This window comes from Mesoplodon densirostris, chromosome 1 (genome assembly GCF_025265405.1).
Source record: "Mesoplodon densirostris isolate mMesDen1 chromosome 1, mMesDen1 primary haplotype, whole genome shotgun sequence".
Classification (NCBI taxonomy): Eukaryota; Metazoa; Chordata; class Mammalia; order Artiodactyla; family Ziphiidae; genus Mesoplodon; species Mesoplodon densirostris.
Genome location: NC_082661.1, coordinates 188,241,492 through 188,259,091, shown reverse-complemented (window position 1 = coordinate 188,259,091; position 17,600 = coordinate 188,241,492). Strand labels below are relative to the sequence as shown.

Here is a 17,600-nt window from a genome sequence, read left to right as displayed (position 1 = left end):
TTTCTCATCTGCAAAATGGGAATAATAATGGTACTCAACTCAGGCAACTATTTTGAGAAGTAAAGAAGTTAATATATATAATCAGTTTAGAACAGTGGTTAGCACTGGTCAGTTGATCTTTGCTATTTTAACAATACTACTAAAATTAGTTTTTTAACAAAATCTAAAGTGTAGTTACCTGAGATGCTTGTGGTTGTGTTCTTTTTAGGCTATGGCTTCTCGAGTTGAAACAACAAGTTTTGGACCCTAAATACAAAGAAATGACAGATGTGGGGAAAACATTAGCACCACTATTAGGATATACATTAGTATATATAATACATAAAGTATTATGTATTATACATAAAGTATACATAAAGTAACATTTATACAGCCATTGGTGATTACAAAGTAATTTTATGTACATCACATCCCTTAATAACAGTTTAGTACTAGAATCTCTAGAAGGAAGCTCACCAGCAACATTGCCCCCAAAGGAATAAAAAATTACTGTCAAGTCATAGGGGGAATATTAAATGATTCAGACATCTAAATATAAATTTCCACGCTAACCTGTAAAATAAACATTCAGATTCAACCAAATCACAAACCAGCATTTTCAAGAAAATGTTTAAGTAAATTAATGTTTTGGTTTGATGATGTCTCTATCAAAATATCTCAGGCTTTAGAAATATTTCTATCTATATTCATAAACATCACAACTTTAGAAACGGAACAAACATTACAAACACTTAGTAATAAACTACAGTGCAGCAGGAGATTTAAAAGAAAAAAGAGCTATTTCAGTCATTTGGTAAGACAATTGTATGAAGAATAAGATTCCTGTTCTACATGTACATAATGTCTTTCAGATACTTCAACCACTAACCCCTAGCTTGATCAAATGCAACAGCAAAGGAAATTAGACATATGAAAATGAAGACAAACAACTCCAGTACCTCCACAGCAAAGCAGGCCTCTTTCTCATCAGCTGCACAGCACTTCTCTACAAAAGCTGCAAAATTCCCCATAACAGTTTTCAGTTGTTCCTCTGTTACCTTGGGTTTGTGTTTTACCAGCTCAACAAGTGCACTGCATTTGAATGAAAACAAAAAACAAACAAACAAACAAAAAAACAGAAAAAAAGTTTACTCACTACAGAAAAATGGAGATGGTAAAAATGGTAGCGCTGCTACTTAAGATGCTAATTCTTAAAGCCAGACAACTCTGGACCTGAGGCCCAGGCTTACCATTATAAGCTTCAATAGTCTCATCTGCATAATGAGGATAATAAAATCCACCTTTGCAGGGTCAGTGGAAGGATCAAATTAGGTAATCAATGTAAATTGCTCAATATTTGTAGTGTCAGTAAATCTCAACAAATCATTCTTCAGTAAATCACTGGAAAGGGTGATGTCATTGCATTTATATGTTATTCAGATTTTGGAAGTTATGCCATATGGAAGTTTAAAAATTTAGGAGTTAAAAATGATCCTGAAAAACTTACTTATCTTGGGCTCCATTTTAAAAGTTTCTAATCTGAGAATCTTTATATTTGGTTTTTGTAATTTGCCCCATTCAAAGTTAATAATGGAACAGCCATAGGAAATAAAACTATCCAATTCATGGGAGTGGGTGGTTCTCTTTCATTTACATCTACAGAGACAATAGTGCTGGAGAAAGAGTCATATGGGCATGACAGGTTTTGAAATATTACTTTTAAGTCTATGTACATGATCAGAATCCACCAGAGATAATAGCAAATTTATGTTGCTAAATTTCATGCAATTATAACCCCTTGCGACAGCAATAGGGAGTCATGCCTCAGAACTCGAAATCCCAGATATTTTTAATCCAAGTTCCATTCTCAAAAGTCAGATCTTGAGGGGTTGCCTTGTCTGTGCGTTGCCATAGAACAAACTGAAAATAACCATTCATGCCTAGAATTAAATTTTCATATGATTTCTACTAACTAATTTGCTATCTGCAAAAATGCATCAGTTCAGTTTTTTCTACTGGACCTAGCCTAAGCTGTTATTCTACTGCAGCTTTTATCCACAAGATTATTCTGAATGGTACTATTTTTTTTTCTTTTGCTAAGAAAACAAAATGCTATCCATTTTATTCTTGACACTTTTATCTGCTTAATAAGGTCAATACTTAAGTATTTAAGGTATATAATCACTACTTAAGGAAAAGTTGCTCATTTTAATTTACAATTCTCCCTATCAAGACTACAAACACATGCAGTAATGAAGTACTCCTCACATTTGTTTCTTGATTTGTTTCTCATTCTCGGGAAGTGTACATAAATCTGCATGGAAGGTGAATGTTTTCTCATCAAAGGCTTTGGGTTCATATGTTTCATCGACTGTCAGAGCAGAAAAGCATGGCCGTCTGTTCACCAAGGACTCCGTGCAGCATTTGGTAACTCTTTCGCTCACTGGTGTCTTCTCGTGCAACACGCACAACCGGTTCAGGACCAAGGACAGCTAAAATCAGGCAGGAGAGCAGAAGTTCAAAGGAAGCATAATGAAAAGTTTTGCATGAACTCCTACCTTCCAAAGGACTAAAACAAATGTTACATTTTAACTAGCAACATTGAATCCTAGGTTGATTTGAGGCAACGATTTGCTTATTTTTAGAACTACAAATAATAAGGGACTTTGAAGTCTTCTCTTTTAATTAAATATGTCTACATTTTAAGAATAATATATTGAGAAAATAATTGATTAAATAATTTGAGGTGGATCCTGATCTATGTCTTGGAGTAAGGAAGAAATAGTCTTATACTGATACATTAAAGATCCAAAGAAAGTAAAAATTTAGAAAATCCCAGGATGGAACATTAAAAATTCACAGAATTTTTCCAAAACAATTTATCATTTTTGGAATCTTATCTAAAACCTCTTTCTGATGGTCAGGATAATACAGGTGACCAAATCCTGGCTGCCATTACCATATACACAAAACACACACACACACACACACACACAAACACACACACATTAGCCCACCCTTGCTTCTGAAAGTTAGCTTTGTCAATATCTAAAAGCAAAAATTCATCATTATTAACTTTATCATATTCTAAAAGACTCACATAGTCTTCAGCACAGGACATTCTTTCTGATTCAGGATTCTTACAACACTTAGAGCCCACTCTTCCTAGGTTTCTTGAGACCTCCACGAGAGTTGGAGTTGACACTTGGGGTACTTTCTTGGTGTAACGAACTATGAGCCTATAACAACATAATCCATGTGTTTTCAGCCAGGCAAGAAACTGTCTTTTCTAACACATCAGGTCAAGCAGAGATCACTTGGCCAAATCCACTAAGATGGTTTTCCATTCATAAAATTATCATTTCCAGGTCGGCAGGGTAATGTGGGAGAAGACCTTGTCCTGAGCAACTAATTAAGCCTAGCTTTGAATCCACCTGTGCTGTATAATCTAAGTGGCTTACCTTATTGTAATTCAGTGACATTAAAATATTTATTAATTGCTTCTTTCTTTCAATAAAACCTACTGAGAGCTTAACAAACATCAGCACTGTACTTAATTTGAAAGATGGATGAAATTTCTAACCCATGAAATGGAAGAAATATACCTGACTCAAAAGGGATGGTGCAAGGATTAAATTAAAAGGAACCAAGTATGCAATCAACCTGATGTGGTATCTAGCATGTAATAATCATTTACTAAAAATGCTAATCACCATTGAAAGCCAATGTATGACCATAATCTACTCAAGGGAAGAGACTATGTCTTGTTTATTGTTGTTATTCCTAGCACCTATAGGTAGAAGAGTGCTAACATGTGTAAGCTGAACAATAAATAACTAAATGATGTATCCCTTCCTGTCTTAACTTCCACAGATAAGGCTCTATTTAATCGGGACATTAATCCATCATCTTATTGAGCTACTGCTACTGAAGACATACTATTTTCTGCTCTGTGAAGTATTGCTATATTTTGTTTGCTCATAAACTATTTCTTAACTTTCAAATGGCATCCTCAGTTCCTATATCCCAAGATTTGATATTTTTCCTCCTAGACTTAAGAGCCCAATTTTTTAAACTGCACTCAAATATAGGCCTCTTCATCCCATCAACTATTTTATTTCATTTTCTCTGGGTTTTTTTGATGGAGAGTGATTAGAAATGATACTTTATTTTCAAGATTAAAAGTTCTATGATAGGGCTTTCCTGGTGGTGCAGTGGTTAAGAATCCGCCTGCCAATGCAGGGGACATGTGTTCAAGCCCTGGTCTGGGAGATCCCACACACCGCGGAACAACTAAGCCCATGCACCACAGCTACTGAGCCTGCGCTCTAGAGCCTGCAAGCCACAACTACTGAAGCCCGCATGCCTAGAGTCCGTGCTCTGCAACAAGAGAAGCCACCACAATGAGAAGCCCGTGCACCGCAACGAAGAGTAGCCCCTGCTCTCCACAACTAGAGAAAGCCCGTGTGCAGCAAGGAAGACCCAAGGCAGCCAAAAATAAATAAATAAAATAAATAAATTTATTTAAAAAAAGTTCTGATAGGTGGTCTATAAATTGGCTTAAATATTTACTAAGTGAACATGAAAAATTTAGTCAATAAGCAAAAATACTTACGCATTTTGGAATTGATATTCTCCAAGTTTTTCAAAAAGTTCACAGTTTTGTTTAATTAAATTCTGAGGCTCCTCCACAAGAGGCTGAAGTTTCTCAAACTGAAAAATAAAAGAATTGTGTTTACAACATTCTCCCTGAGGACCAGATGCAGGTTGTTTTTCATCCTTCTAGGCAGAATGAGATCCTTCCTCCTTTCTGCCCAAAGCCATGTAAATAGATTTTTAATGTCAAATCTATTATAATATGTCCAAACTGTTTATTTAATGAGACCATATGAGATAAGTGATTAAGAACATTCAGACTCTGGAGTGCAACTGCTGATGTTTGAGCCAGGCCAACCTGACTTATGTTCTAGTTGTGCAACTTTACTTCCCATCTCAAAGCTTTAGAACCCTCATTTCTAAGATGAAGAACATGGTACTCACCTCAGAGAACTGCTCTGTAGACTACCTGAGCTAGTGAAATTTAAACATAGCCTGGAATATAGTAAAAACTCAATAAATGATGGCTATGATTGTAAGTATCATCATTATTAAGCCATCTCTCCAGTTGGATCCTGAGCTTTCTGAGATAAGAGATTTTACCTTGGTCATCAGTTCCTGTGTGGCACTTGGCATATAACCAGTTTCTTGGTAGAGGAAAAAATGACTTTCCTCTGATTCTTAAGTTTGCACACCACTATATGTGCTAGGAGTACTAAATATCTCAAACATGATAAAATTCTATTTTAGCATAGCTAAATATGCTAAATATTCTCAAAACAGATTTCCTCTCCACACTTAATTTCTTGTAAAACCATTCCTAAACTGTCTCAAAAAAGGATTTGAAAATATTCTAAAGTACTAGATTTCACAATCTTTCTTATGATACTAATTCTTGATACTTAATAAAACTTGGAATCAGGTTAACTTTCTTTATATCTAAGTTAAATCTCTTAACATTTAAATTTACTTTATTTTGTTCTCAGGAGTGTAAAAAGGAGAAAAAGCATGGTCAAGATTTTGTGAAATTAGGGCTTCCCTGGTGGTGCAGTGGTTGAGAGTCTGCCTGCCGATGCAGGGGACACAGGTTCGTGCCCCAGTCCGGGAAGATCCCACATGCCATGGAGCAGCTGGGCCTGTGAGCCATGGCCGCTGAGCCTGCGCATCCAGAGCCTGTGCTCCGCAACGGGAGAGGCCACGACAGTGAGAGGCTCATGTACCGAAAAAAAAAAAAAAAGATTTTGTGAAATTAGAGATTGCTCTCTTTGATCTTTCTATTTAAGGCTATTATTCCTATAATGTTTAAAAGCACAGAGTTGAAACCATCTTAAGAAAAATTCTAAATTGCACTATGTAACATTCTTGCATTATTTTTCTTTCCTGTTATTAGAATCATCAGTTAAAGAGCTATATTTTTTTTCCTACCACTGTGGCATAGCATGCAGGAGGATCATCTTTGGCACAGCAATCCTCCAGTGTGGCTTCATATGCCTTGGCAATTCTCAACAGCAATGAGACAGAGTACTCAGGATGCCTTCTTGCATATTCATACAAAAACCTAATTAAGATGACAATAAAATAGATTTAGTTGGACAAATGAGCAAGAAAAACTACTTAATTGGGACTTCCTTGGTGGCCCAGTGGCTAAGTCTCTGCACTCCCAATGCAGGGGGCCCGGGTTCAATCCCTGGTCAGGGAACTAGATCCCACATGCATGCTGCAACTAAGAGCCGGTGCAGACAAATAAATAAGTAAATAAAACATCAAAAAAAAACCCATAATTAACCACAAAAATAACTCATATCCTAAAGGTCTGAATTTGACTAAACCCCATGCAGTAAAGCTTAGTGGCTAAGGACTTGGAAGTTCAGAGTTAAAGCTATCAAATCCTGGCTCTGCCACTTATTTTATTATATCACCTTAGGCAACTTATTAAAACTATCAAGACTTTGTTTCCTCCTCTGTGGAATGGGGATAATAATAGTACCTATCTCATAAGGTGAACTGTGGGAAGTACATGATGTAATCTAGGCGAAACACATGCGCTCTGGCACATATTAAATGTCTGAGGAATGACACCTGTTACTATTGGGTATAATTTGTTTGATTCTGACTACACCTCAAAAAGGTTCTGATAGATAAATAGAGATATATTCTTAATTTTTTTCCTCTCTGTATGAGTAAATTCTTGATGGGTACATAATTTTATGAAATATTATTTAGTGCACAGAATACTATTATAATTGAGCAATAAAAATGCAAAGTTTATCACTACACTTACTGACTTTATATAATCATCAATTTTGTCATTCAATTGCTGTCATTTAATGCTGCCTTGCCATGCTACCAGACTTCTGGTCTTTTTAACCAAATATAAAGCACCTGGTAACATTCTACTTCTCTTTATAGTTCTTTGCTGACATCAGATATATCAATAGATAGATAGATAGATAGATAGATATAGAGACATAAAGATGTATCACATATATTCACAGATATGTAAGTTCAAGAAATACTCTTTGAATGAATGCATGAATGAATAATATGTATATAATTTATGTATACACAAAATATTTCTATAGGTATTTCCAGAAATATTCCTAAGGAGTAAGGACTGAAATGGGGGTGTAAAAATGAACTTTTATTATTACTTTGTACTCTTCTCTATTAATTGAGCATCTGCTATATGCATGTATAATTTTACGACAATTTTTAAAATTAATTTTTTCCAAAAATGTTTAAAGACTGGGAGAGGAAAGAATAAAGAAACATTGTAGGCAACATGAAGATTGTAGCAATTCCAAAGGAGAGCCTAGAATAATTTCCTAAATCCTGAGACCACATAAAACTATGAAAGATCATTCCTTATCCACTTACGTGCCCAGGAAGACATCTTTTGCTTCATTATAGTTTTTGCAAACTTCCTTATCTTCAGCAAAATCAGCAGCTAATGGGGACAGGTTTTCAGGCAACTCATCTTTTTCCACCTCAGCAATGCAGTGGGATTTTTCCAACAGAGACTTATCACAGCACTTCGTCAGTTTAGTGGAGATTGCAGCTTGATTTTCACATATATACTTGGCAAGATCCGCCTACAAGCAAGTTGATGGAAAGTTTTCAACGTAAATTGACATTGCTGTGCTGCCTCCCTAGACTTTTACTATGTTGGCAGAACAAGTTCATTTTATTCTAAGACCATACATATACCAACCTGCCTTCCGTGAATATTTTCAGTCTGTGCATATTTTCAGTCTGTGCTGCTAAGTCTAGAGACACTGATAGAACTACTAAAACATTTCCACTTGATTTGAAAAAAACTAGTCAGTAATAAGGTCTCATATCAGTTATTTATTAATTTTATATTTCTACTGTTAAAGCATTTAAATTTTAAACTAAAATTCAGTACTGTTTTTCCAAATATTCCCCACAAATTAAGTGCAGGCATCTTGAAACCAAAAAACTAAATAAATGTTACAGATTTTTGAAAAATTAGTCAAGATCATAGTCACAGACCTTACTTACACATGTAAAATATCTGCCTTAAATTTTCTAGAAAGTGTCCTAAGAGATTAGGATTCTGGTATTTGGTCATATTTTCAGTTTGAGAAAAAGAGATATGCTAAATATTTGTATTTTTAACACAGACAGTTGAGAGAATATAGAGCAAAAATTACATAATTTCCAAAGGTCTCTTCAGATTCTAGCCTTTCTCCAACTCCTCCCACCTCATTAAAAAATCTTCTTACAAATCTATCTTTGTAACTGTCTTACTTCAGTTTTAAGCTTTTGTTCTCAGAATATGAATGAAAGGGATTACAAATTACTGAATGAGCTTATCAGATCACTTACTGAGTAGGAGAAAGAAAGAAAGCGAGCGAGGGAGGGAGGGAGGGAGGGAGGAAGAAAGAAAGAAAGAAAGAAAGAAAGAAAGAAAGAAAGAAAGAAAGGAAGGAAGGAAGAGAGAAAGAAAGAAGGAAAGAACCGCAAGGCAAGGCAAGTATTGAGCAGATTAGAGCATAGAAAACTATCTCAAACCATTCTCTGTTGTTCTGATGCTAAACAAATTGATTCTACCAACTTAAGCAAGTAAGTTACCAAAAAGTATACTGAGGATTCTTTACCCTGTCATCTGCACATTCAAGCAGGTCACCGTGGCAGCATTCCTTGTGGACTTTCGTAAGATCTGTCACTATCTTGGAAACCTCTGCAAAATCAGCCTTGGGAAATTTCTGGCTCAGGCGAGCTACTGACCTAAAGAAGAAAATTCTCCCATCAGAATATTATTAACAGGCAACATTTTATATGAAAGCACTAGGAAAATACTACGTATAACAAGAAAATTTAGGATAAAATAACATAGAGAAATAATTTGTAAGATTTATTAGTTCTTATTTTAATGCTAATTCTGAACCAAATTTTTATCTTGGGGCAAAATGTTTCCGTAGGGCCTAATTATCCATTGTAGGAGTGTGTATTGTTGTTAGAAGTCCAGCAATTCATGAAAGCAGAAATCAAAGAGTGATTCTAAAAAAGGCAACAGGCTGAGAGGCATCAGGTTTGGAGCCCAGAGCTGACTTCCAGATCTGGCTTTATAGCTTATTAACAGTGTGACCCTAGGCAAGTTACTTAGCCTCTCTGAGCTTCAGTCTCTACAGAGTCACAACAACATGCTAAGCCAAAGGACTGTTGTGAGGATTAAATTAGATAATACATATGAAAGCATTTTATGAACTGGGAAGTGCCATACAAATTCCAGTTATCCTTTTTTTTATTAACTAAAACACATTCTTCCTGACTTCCAAAGGTCTCTGAGAAAAGAAATTTCATAGCTTCTACAAAATTAGAGAGTTTTGATTCAGCATATTTTTACCATGAAATTGATTCAGCATAATCTCTCAGCTCACTGACAAGATGTAAAAGGCTAACATCCACAAGCTTTCCCAAATCATTTCGGAGTTGCCTAAATCTGACAAAAGACACTTCTTCCCCCAAACCAATCATAGCCTGTTTAACTATGTATCATTTCGTGTCAAGGTTGTTTCGTTTATTGATTTGGTTGCTTTTGGTGGTATAGATGGTAGGGATGACAGGCAAAGATAGCTCAAGTGCTAGTTTCTAGAGAGTTTGCAAAATATCTATTTTCATTTTATTTCCTGTTCGTGTTGACTAGAAGGGAGGGATTGGTGGCGGTGGTGTGGGAGATGGAGAAGGGGAGTTCCTTGGCTCAGATACTGAAGGATGGTGCTTCTAGAGCTAGCTAATAATATAAAAACAGAGGCCCAGGCAAAAACAAGACATTAAGTGCAGAACTGGTGCTACAAGAAAATGAGGAGAAAACCTAATGGATGAAATTAATTATCAGAACATAAAAAGACAAGCAGACACTTCAGATAATTGGGTGGAGGGGAGATAAAATTAAATAAAAGACCCTGACTACAGCTTTATAAAAACAGTAGACCATTATACTAAGATCACAATCATTATAAATACATGGGAGTTTAAACACCTGTCCTAGAAGAACTAAAAAGTCCTCTAGATTCTTTGGCTACTTAGAAAAGATATGATAAAAATATAATGACAAATTGTTACTGATGCTCTGGTTTTCACCTCTGTCAAATTTCTACCTTTTAGACAACCAAAAAGATATATGTGAAAGCACTGCGTAAAATGACATGCAAGTGTACAGTTTTGTCAACTGAACCATCATCATTTACATCATTATAAAAATGCAAACTAAGTTTAAAATACCATGCTTTTAGAGCTCTTTCTCCAAATTTTTGGATACTGGTACACCTGAGTCTCTGTCTGGCAGATGAAGCCAGTACTCCTTCTCTCATGGTCTCAATCTGTAAAAAGAAACAATTTTGGAAAAATTAGAAAAGAAAAATTTTACACAGACCACCCCTTCATAAGCTCAGATGAGACTATGGCAAATTGAATTTTAAAGAGAGAATTTACCCCTAAATTCCCAAGTATCACTATTGGCAAATAACTATTTTGTTCTGTAGGAAGAGGAAAAGTCAGTCTGCTCCTAGTGGAAACCTCCAGGTAGTTAAGAACCAGCATGGAGGCATTGCTAGGGAAAAGGGAACGGAAAGGAAAAGTGGAAGGACAGAGTACACTAATATCCCAGGTAACAGAACTTTGTTGACTTCTTAATTTTGCATATAACCCCTTTCAATGCCTCCTCCACCAACTCTCATAACATCAATAAACTCCCTGTAAAAGAGAATGCAGTGTAAATATTTATGGAATGAATGAATAAACCCAGGCTTCTAGATGCAGTTAAATTCTCCCCTACTTTAAATTCCCTTCCGATTAAAAAAGTCTCATGAAAAGAGAAACAAAAACTGTGTTGCGTTGCTGTGTAATTTTAAACATGAGTTTCCGTATTTCACTATAGCAACTTGCACTATTAAAAGAGGCAGGATATTTAGACACATACACAGCGATTCCCTCTACCAAATCCACTTAGGCAAATCCTAGAAGGAGGAAGGTGGAAGACATAGGCCTTCAAAAAATGTGAAAGATCTTTGTGGGGGAAAAGACGGAGGAAACCCTCAGAATGGGAGAAAATATTTGCAAATGAAGCAACTGACAAAGGATTAATCTCCAAAATTTATAAGCAGCTCATGCAGCTCAATAGCAAAAAAACAAACAACCCAATCCAAAAATGGGCAGAAGACTTAAATAGGCATTTCTCCAAAGAAGATATACAGACTGCCAACAAACACATGAAAGAATGCTCAACATCATTAATCATTAGAGAAATGCAAATCAAAACTACAATGAGATATCATCTCACACCAGTCAGAATGGTCATCATCAAGAAATCTAGAAACAATAAATGCTGGAGAGGGTGTGGAGAAAAGGGAACACTCTTGCACTGATGGTGGGAATGTGAATTGGTCCAGCCACTATGGAGAACAGTATGGAGGTTCCTTTAAAAACTAAAAATAGAACTACCATATGACCCAGCAATCCCACTACTAGGCATATACCCTGAGAAAACCATAATTCAAAAAGAGACATGTACCAAAATGTTCATTGCAGCTCTATTCACAATAGCCCGGAGATGGAAACAACCTAAGTGTCCATCATCGGATGAATGGATAAAGAAGATGTGGCACATATATACCATGGAATATTACTCAGCCATAAAAAGAAATGAAACTGGGCTATTTGTAATGAGGTGGATAGACCTAGAGTCTGTCATACAGAGTGAAGTAAGTCAGAAAGAGAAAGACAAATACCGTATGCTAACACATATATATGGAATTTAAGGGAAAAAATGTCATGAAGAACCTAGGGGTAAAACGGGAATAAAGACACAGACCTACTTGAGAATGGACTTGAGGATATGGGGAGGGGGAAGGGTAAGCTGTGACAAAGCAAAAGAGAGGCATGGACATATAGACACTACCAAATGTAAGGTAGCTAGCTAGTGGGAAGCAGCCGCATAGCACAGGGAGATCAGATGGGTGCTTTGTGACCGCCTGGAGGGGTGGGATAGGGAGGGTGGGAGGGAGGGAGATGCAAGAGGGAAGGGATGTGGGAACAGATGTATATGTATGACTGATTCACTTTGTTATAAAGCAGAAACTAATAAAAAAAATTAAAAAAAAAAAGACGGAGGAAGGTGTTTTTGACCACATAAAGAAGTTTCTATTGGAGGCTTAGGTTTCCTAAATCTAACCATAAGATGTCCCCAAACTGAGATTTGGTTATGAATTGGTTCTTCTATTCTTCTTCTGGGGAATACCTTTGGTATCAGGCAGGCACCTTTATCAGCAGCTTGGCAGCATTCTGCAAAAACTCCTTTATATTGATGAGCATAGTAAAGGAGTTCTGGGGCATAAAAGTAGGGGTGTCTTCTGGCAATTTCATATAGGTATCTAAATTTTTAAACAAAAAACAGACAGCCATTTTTCTATAGCAGACAGTATTGCAAGAACACTTGTAATCTACATTCTCCCCAGAACCTCCAAAATCTAAAGACATCTAATTGACCAGTTAAGCTCAATTTGCACATAATGAACTTGTCTTTGTCACTCTTTGAGTCAGTGAAAATGTTAAACTCATACATATATATACATATAAATATACACACATGCATAAATTAGTTAAATATCAGTGATATGTTATTGATTAAAATGAAATAAATTCTGAGAATACTAAATATATATATCTTTATGATATTTTAATACATGTCAACTTCAAATATTTTCATACAGATCATATCCTGTTTTGATGAACTCCAAAAGATCTTTGATCGACTTTTTCATCGTGTAGAATTTTGTAGTATCATATATTATTTCTTTGAAAATTGTCATTAGAACAGAAGCTTCAAGTCTTAATGTTGACAATATTTTTCCTAAAAGTAATTGTTATAATGAGTCTTGACCTATTCCATAATTTTTAATTTTGAAGCTTAAAAATCTGATTACTTACTTTCCCCAAAACTTCTGTTCGTTTTCCTTAAACTCGGCACACAAAGTATCAGGGTCTGGTTTCAACTTAGGGAGGTCTGGATTATCATCTTTGTGTTTCAGTAAGCATTCATTTCTCTCAGGCTCTTGTTTCGCACAGCAGTCGGCCATTTCACCATAGGTTTCACGAAGGGATGCAACTGCACACAGTTTATCTCCAAAGAGAGTGTGCTAAGTGAAAGAGAGCAGGTGTCAAATTGCTGGGCAGAATTTTGTTTTCCTTATACCCAAAGAATAGTATAAGGAATTAATATCTTGGTAAGCCTTGGTTAGTAAATCATATAAAAATCCACATTTTTCTCAGATTTAGAGACCTTCCCTTGATTTGACCATCTATGTGTGATTTCCATAAGAATTAACTGTCACACTATCACTTATAGTGGATAAAACAGAAGGACAAAAAGACAATGACTTTAATGAATGAGCATAACTCCTATTTCCACCTGAGGCTAAAGGCTAGGAGAACAATCATTATAATAAAAACTCAGGGCCTCCCTGGTGGCGCAAGTGGTTGAGAGTCCGCCTGCCGATGCAGGGGATACGGGTTCGTGCCCCGGTCTGGGAGGATCCCATATGCCGCGGAGCGGCTGGGCCCGTGAGCCATGGCCGCTGAGCCTGCGCGTCCGGAGCCTGCGCGTCCGGAGCCTGCGCGTCCGGAGCCTGTGCTCCGCAACGGGGGAGGCCACAACAGTGAGAGGCCCGCATACCGCAAAAAAAAAAAAACTCAAGGAAAAATATCCTCTAAGTAGCAAGTGAATTCACATTAGGGAAGGAAGTGTTCATATAGTTTCTCATTTGATCTGCTCCTTTTTGAGAGGTTCAACTTTTTAGTAGATACCATTCAAAATTGAAGAGTAACATAATCTACCATGCATTAGTTGTTATTGTATTAAAATATAGATTTCTTTTGTTCTAGAAATATTTGCCTCAATGCATATTCCATTAAATGAATCCTTTCTGTCCCCATTAATTTTTATTATGAAATTAATTATAACTTTAGGGAAAATATGCTGTTCAAGACAGAATTTATTAATTTTTTTAAAAAGACACATTTTTAAAATTCATATTTAGAGCAATATTATTGTGTGTAGCTAAAGAACTGATTCTGCCTTGAGGCAGAAGTACATATAGAGAAAAATAAGAGGAAGAAAGGCTTTAGTGATAAATAAAAAACTGCCTGTCCCCAGAAAGGTATATATAGATTAAGTGGTGAGAGAAACATAATGCTATCCTTATATTAAAGACCAATCTGAAAATATCACAAGTTCAAAGTTCTGATTTTTTTATTGTATGTAAAAATATGAATATCCCTAAAATGAGGAATACATAGCTGTACTATTATTTTACCCGGGTAACAAAGTTAGCACAGAGATCAGGTGAGTACTTTCTGAAGATAAAAACTATATTATCATTATTAGCCTCTATGAAAAGAAACCTAACTTCAAATTTTAAAAAGAAACTTCTACAAATAAAAAATTTCCATTTAAAAACACTATGACTCTTGTGTGTGGTTTCAACAAAGAAATGTTTTTAAAATTGTGGGTATACTAGAATATATCTATCATTGAAGAAACAGTGGCTATACCCACTTTTGAGCGTTGCTTACAAATACGGTCATTTAGTAATAATTGAGAAAACTAAACTGGTATTTGTTTCCTTTTTAAACATTGAAGATTACATAAAGGAAGAAGAAATACTATTCAAAATCAGAATATACTTACAAGTGACTTGTCACAATTTGCAGCTGACTCATCAGCAACGCATGTTTTTGCAAACTCAGTTAATTCATTCACTAATTTTACATGCTCATCAAACGGGCTCTGCTGAAGATACTGAGAAAAGGCAATCAGCACCCTGAAACGAAGGACATAGAAAAATGTAGCATAATAAAATTTTAATATACAGTAGGTTGCTATGCTAGAAAACAAATAGTGTGTCTGTATATGTTCTATATTTTACACATCTTGCTTACTATTATCCAGAAAGCCTGTTCACATCAGCTATTATCTGAGGCCTAAGCGGGTATGTGTGGCTTTCTAAGCAAAGATGATTATATTTCCACCACGTATAAAAATATGTGTGTGCATGTCAGTAGATGCATACACATAGAGCAAGCAAGCAAAATGTATTCTAAGTAGACCTAATTGTTAAGACTGGGGCATTACATAGGCCTTTTGACTATTTAAAACAAAAAATAAAAACCACACACATATCTTATTTAATTAGGCTGTAGAATGAGATAGACTTTGAAAAATAAACTATTTTCTCAACTTTTACTAGATTAAAAAATATTAAAATCATCTCAAGAAACCACAGAACTATTTGCTAGGTAAAAGAATTTAGTAAGCTAGTTGTGAAAGGAACTTTCCACCATGCAGGTTATATAAGAGTTCCAGGGCTACACTGTCCAAACAGTTGCCATTAGCCATAAGTGACTATATATTTAAATTAATTAAAATTAAATACTGTTTATTTTATTTTATTTTATTTTTTTGTGGTACGCAGGCCTCTCACTGTTGTGGCATCTCCCGTTGCGGAGCACAGGCTTCGGATGCTCAGGCTCAGTGGCCATGGCTCACGGGCCCAGCTGCTCCACGACATGTGGGATCCTCCCGGACCGGGGCACGAACCCGTGTCCCCTGCATCGGCAGGCAGACTCTCAACCACTGTGCCACCAGGAAAGCCCCTGTTTAAATTTTTGACCCACAGCTGCACTTGTCATATTTAAAGTACTCAATAGCCACATGTGGCCAATGGCAACTATATTGGACTACACTGATACAGAATATTTGCATCAATGCAGAAAATCCTATTGGACAGTACTGTTCTAGAATCTTTGATGACAGTGGAATATAAGGACTTCAAAATTATAACCAATACTATTAGAAACGTTAAATTTTCATTTTTAAATATTTTAACTTACAGGCCTTTGAAATTGTCTTCTCCCAAATCATTAAACCTATGAGCAATCTCACTCTTGTCTGGGGGGAAAAAAAAGGGAAAAAAAAAAGATTTGCTTTAAATTCTAAAGAAACAACTGGTTAAGATATTATTTTTTATGTTTCTCTCCATTTGACTTAGGTATTCATTTGCTCCAAGATATGAGCTCTGACTCCCAACAGAAAATCTTAGGATGATGGTGAACTATTTCTTCTGCATTTAAGGAGAAGAGTTATTTAATCTCAAATGATACTATTTGAAAAATCATTAAATATTTATAGCTTTATATTCAAACCTGGATAAGACCTAATGCCTTTGCAGTGTCTATTAACAGCCACTGAGAGGACAGTCTGAAGTGAAAAATATAAATACATAAAATATATATATATATATATATGAAAAAATATATAAATATATATATATATTAAAAGTTCTATTTATAAGATTAAAAACACAGATTTTATATTTTTTTATATAAATTAAGGTACAGTGGATAGACCTTTGGGAATCTGGAGTTTTGAATTCTATCTTCAACTATATTCTGTGAAGTTTAATTCACTCTGCCTAAGTTCCCTCATGTGCAATAGCAAATAACAGTTACTAAACAATTCTCACTACTTATTTCACCTAGGATATTAGAAATATAAGATAACTTCTTAAGGGTTCACAAATACAAAATATCATAACAGTCTAGAAAATAAATGCTAAAGGAAAACTTACTTCATTAAAGATTCAAGGTTTACTGAAACCTTCTTTTATTAGGAAAATAAAAGTTGAACAGTAGAAAAATAGAATTCTTACGTGTATCTCGACGAAACACACCCCTGGAATAAGCAGAGCTGAAGAGAAAGATAAGGGAAATAAAAGTCACCCACTTCATTGTGCCAAAGCCTTGTGGGGTTGATAGAAGAGAAAATGTAGGATGAATAGAGGGAGATCAGCACTAATATACTTCTTTAGCCAATAATTGTAGATTATTAACTAGACTCATCTTTGTATTTCATTGGCTCACAACTGATTACAAAAGTCATAGTATTCTTGCCAAAAAAAATTGTTTGACTAAATCTGTTGCGTATGTTTGCGATCTGGAACTGTTTTCTCCACGAGACCTTGTCAATTCATTAGTTATGTAAAACACCTTATCAAATTTTACATAAGAGTTTAAACAATTTGTACAATTACCATGTTCTCTGTGATTTACCATTTGAACATTTGAGTTTTCAGTATTTTCAAAAATTTAACCAAACCAATAACTTAGCTTGGAAATAACATATACTGAAAGAGCTAAGCTCTGAATTGTATCTATTACTAATTCAAACTGTACTTTTATTGATAAATAATGAAAAATGTACACATACACACACATTTGAGAACTAAGGAAAAGCCATAGCAACAATAATGACTGAAATGGATATTCAAAAGTCCTACATTTTCATCTCAGCTCTGGCCCACATGTGGTTCAGGCCCTAGAGCAAAGTACTTAGAGGCAATGTGGGTATCTCTCATGAAGTAGACATGGGGAAGAAAATGGACACAATGGCAGTAATGATGATCTTTGCCATCATAATATACACAGGACAGGCTGAGCCTGATTAC

General features: G+C 35.5%; 1 protein-coding gene across 1 annotated transcript; it reads right to left on the bottom strand.

Annotated features, from left to right (window-relative positions):
• Positions 1-204: 204 nt before the first annotated feature.
• ALB (albumin) lies at positions 205-16,884 on the bottom strand. Its single transcript, XM_060092602.1, has 14 exons — positions 16,806-16,884; positions 15,988-16,045; positions 14,786-14,918; positions 13,027-13,235; positions 12,338-12,470; positions 10,324-10,421; positions 8,697-8,826; positions 7,453-7,667; positions 6,001-6,133; positions 4,595-4,692; positions 3,080-3,218; positions 2,248-2,471; positions 939-1,071; positions 205-246 (listed from the first exon to the last, which is right to left on the bottom strand). Exons 1-14 carry the CDS (start codon positions 16,882-16,884, stop codon positions 205-207), a joined length of 1,824 nt encoding a protein of 607 aa, XP_059948585.1.
• Positions 16,885-17,600: the final 716 nt, after the last annotated feature.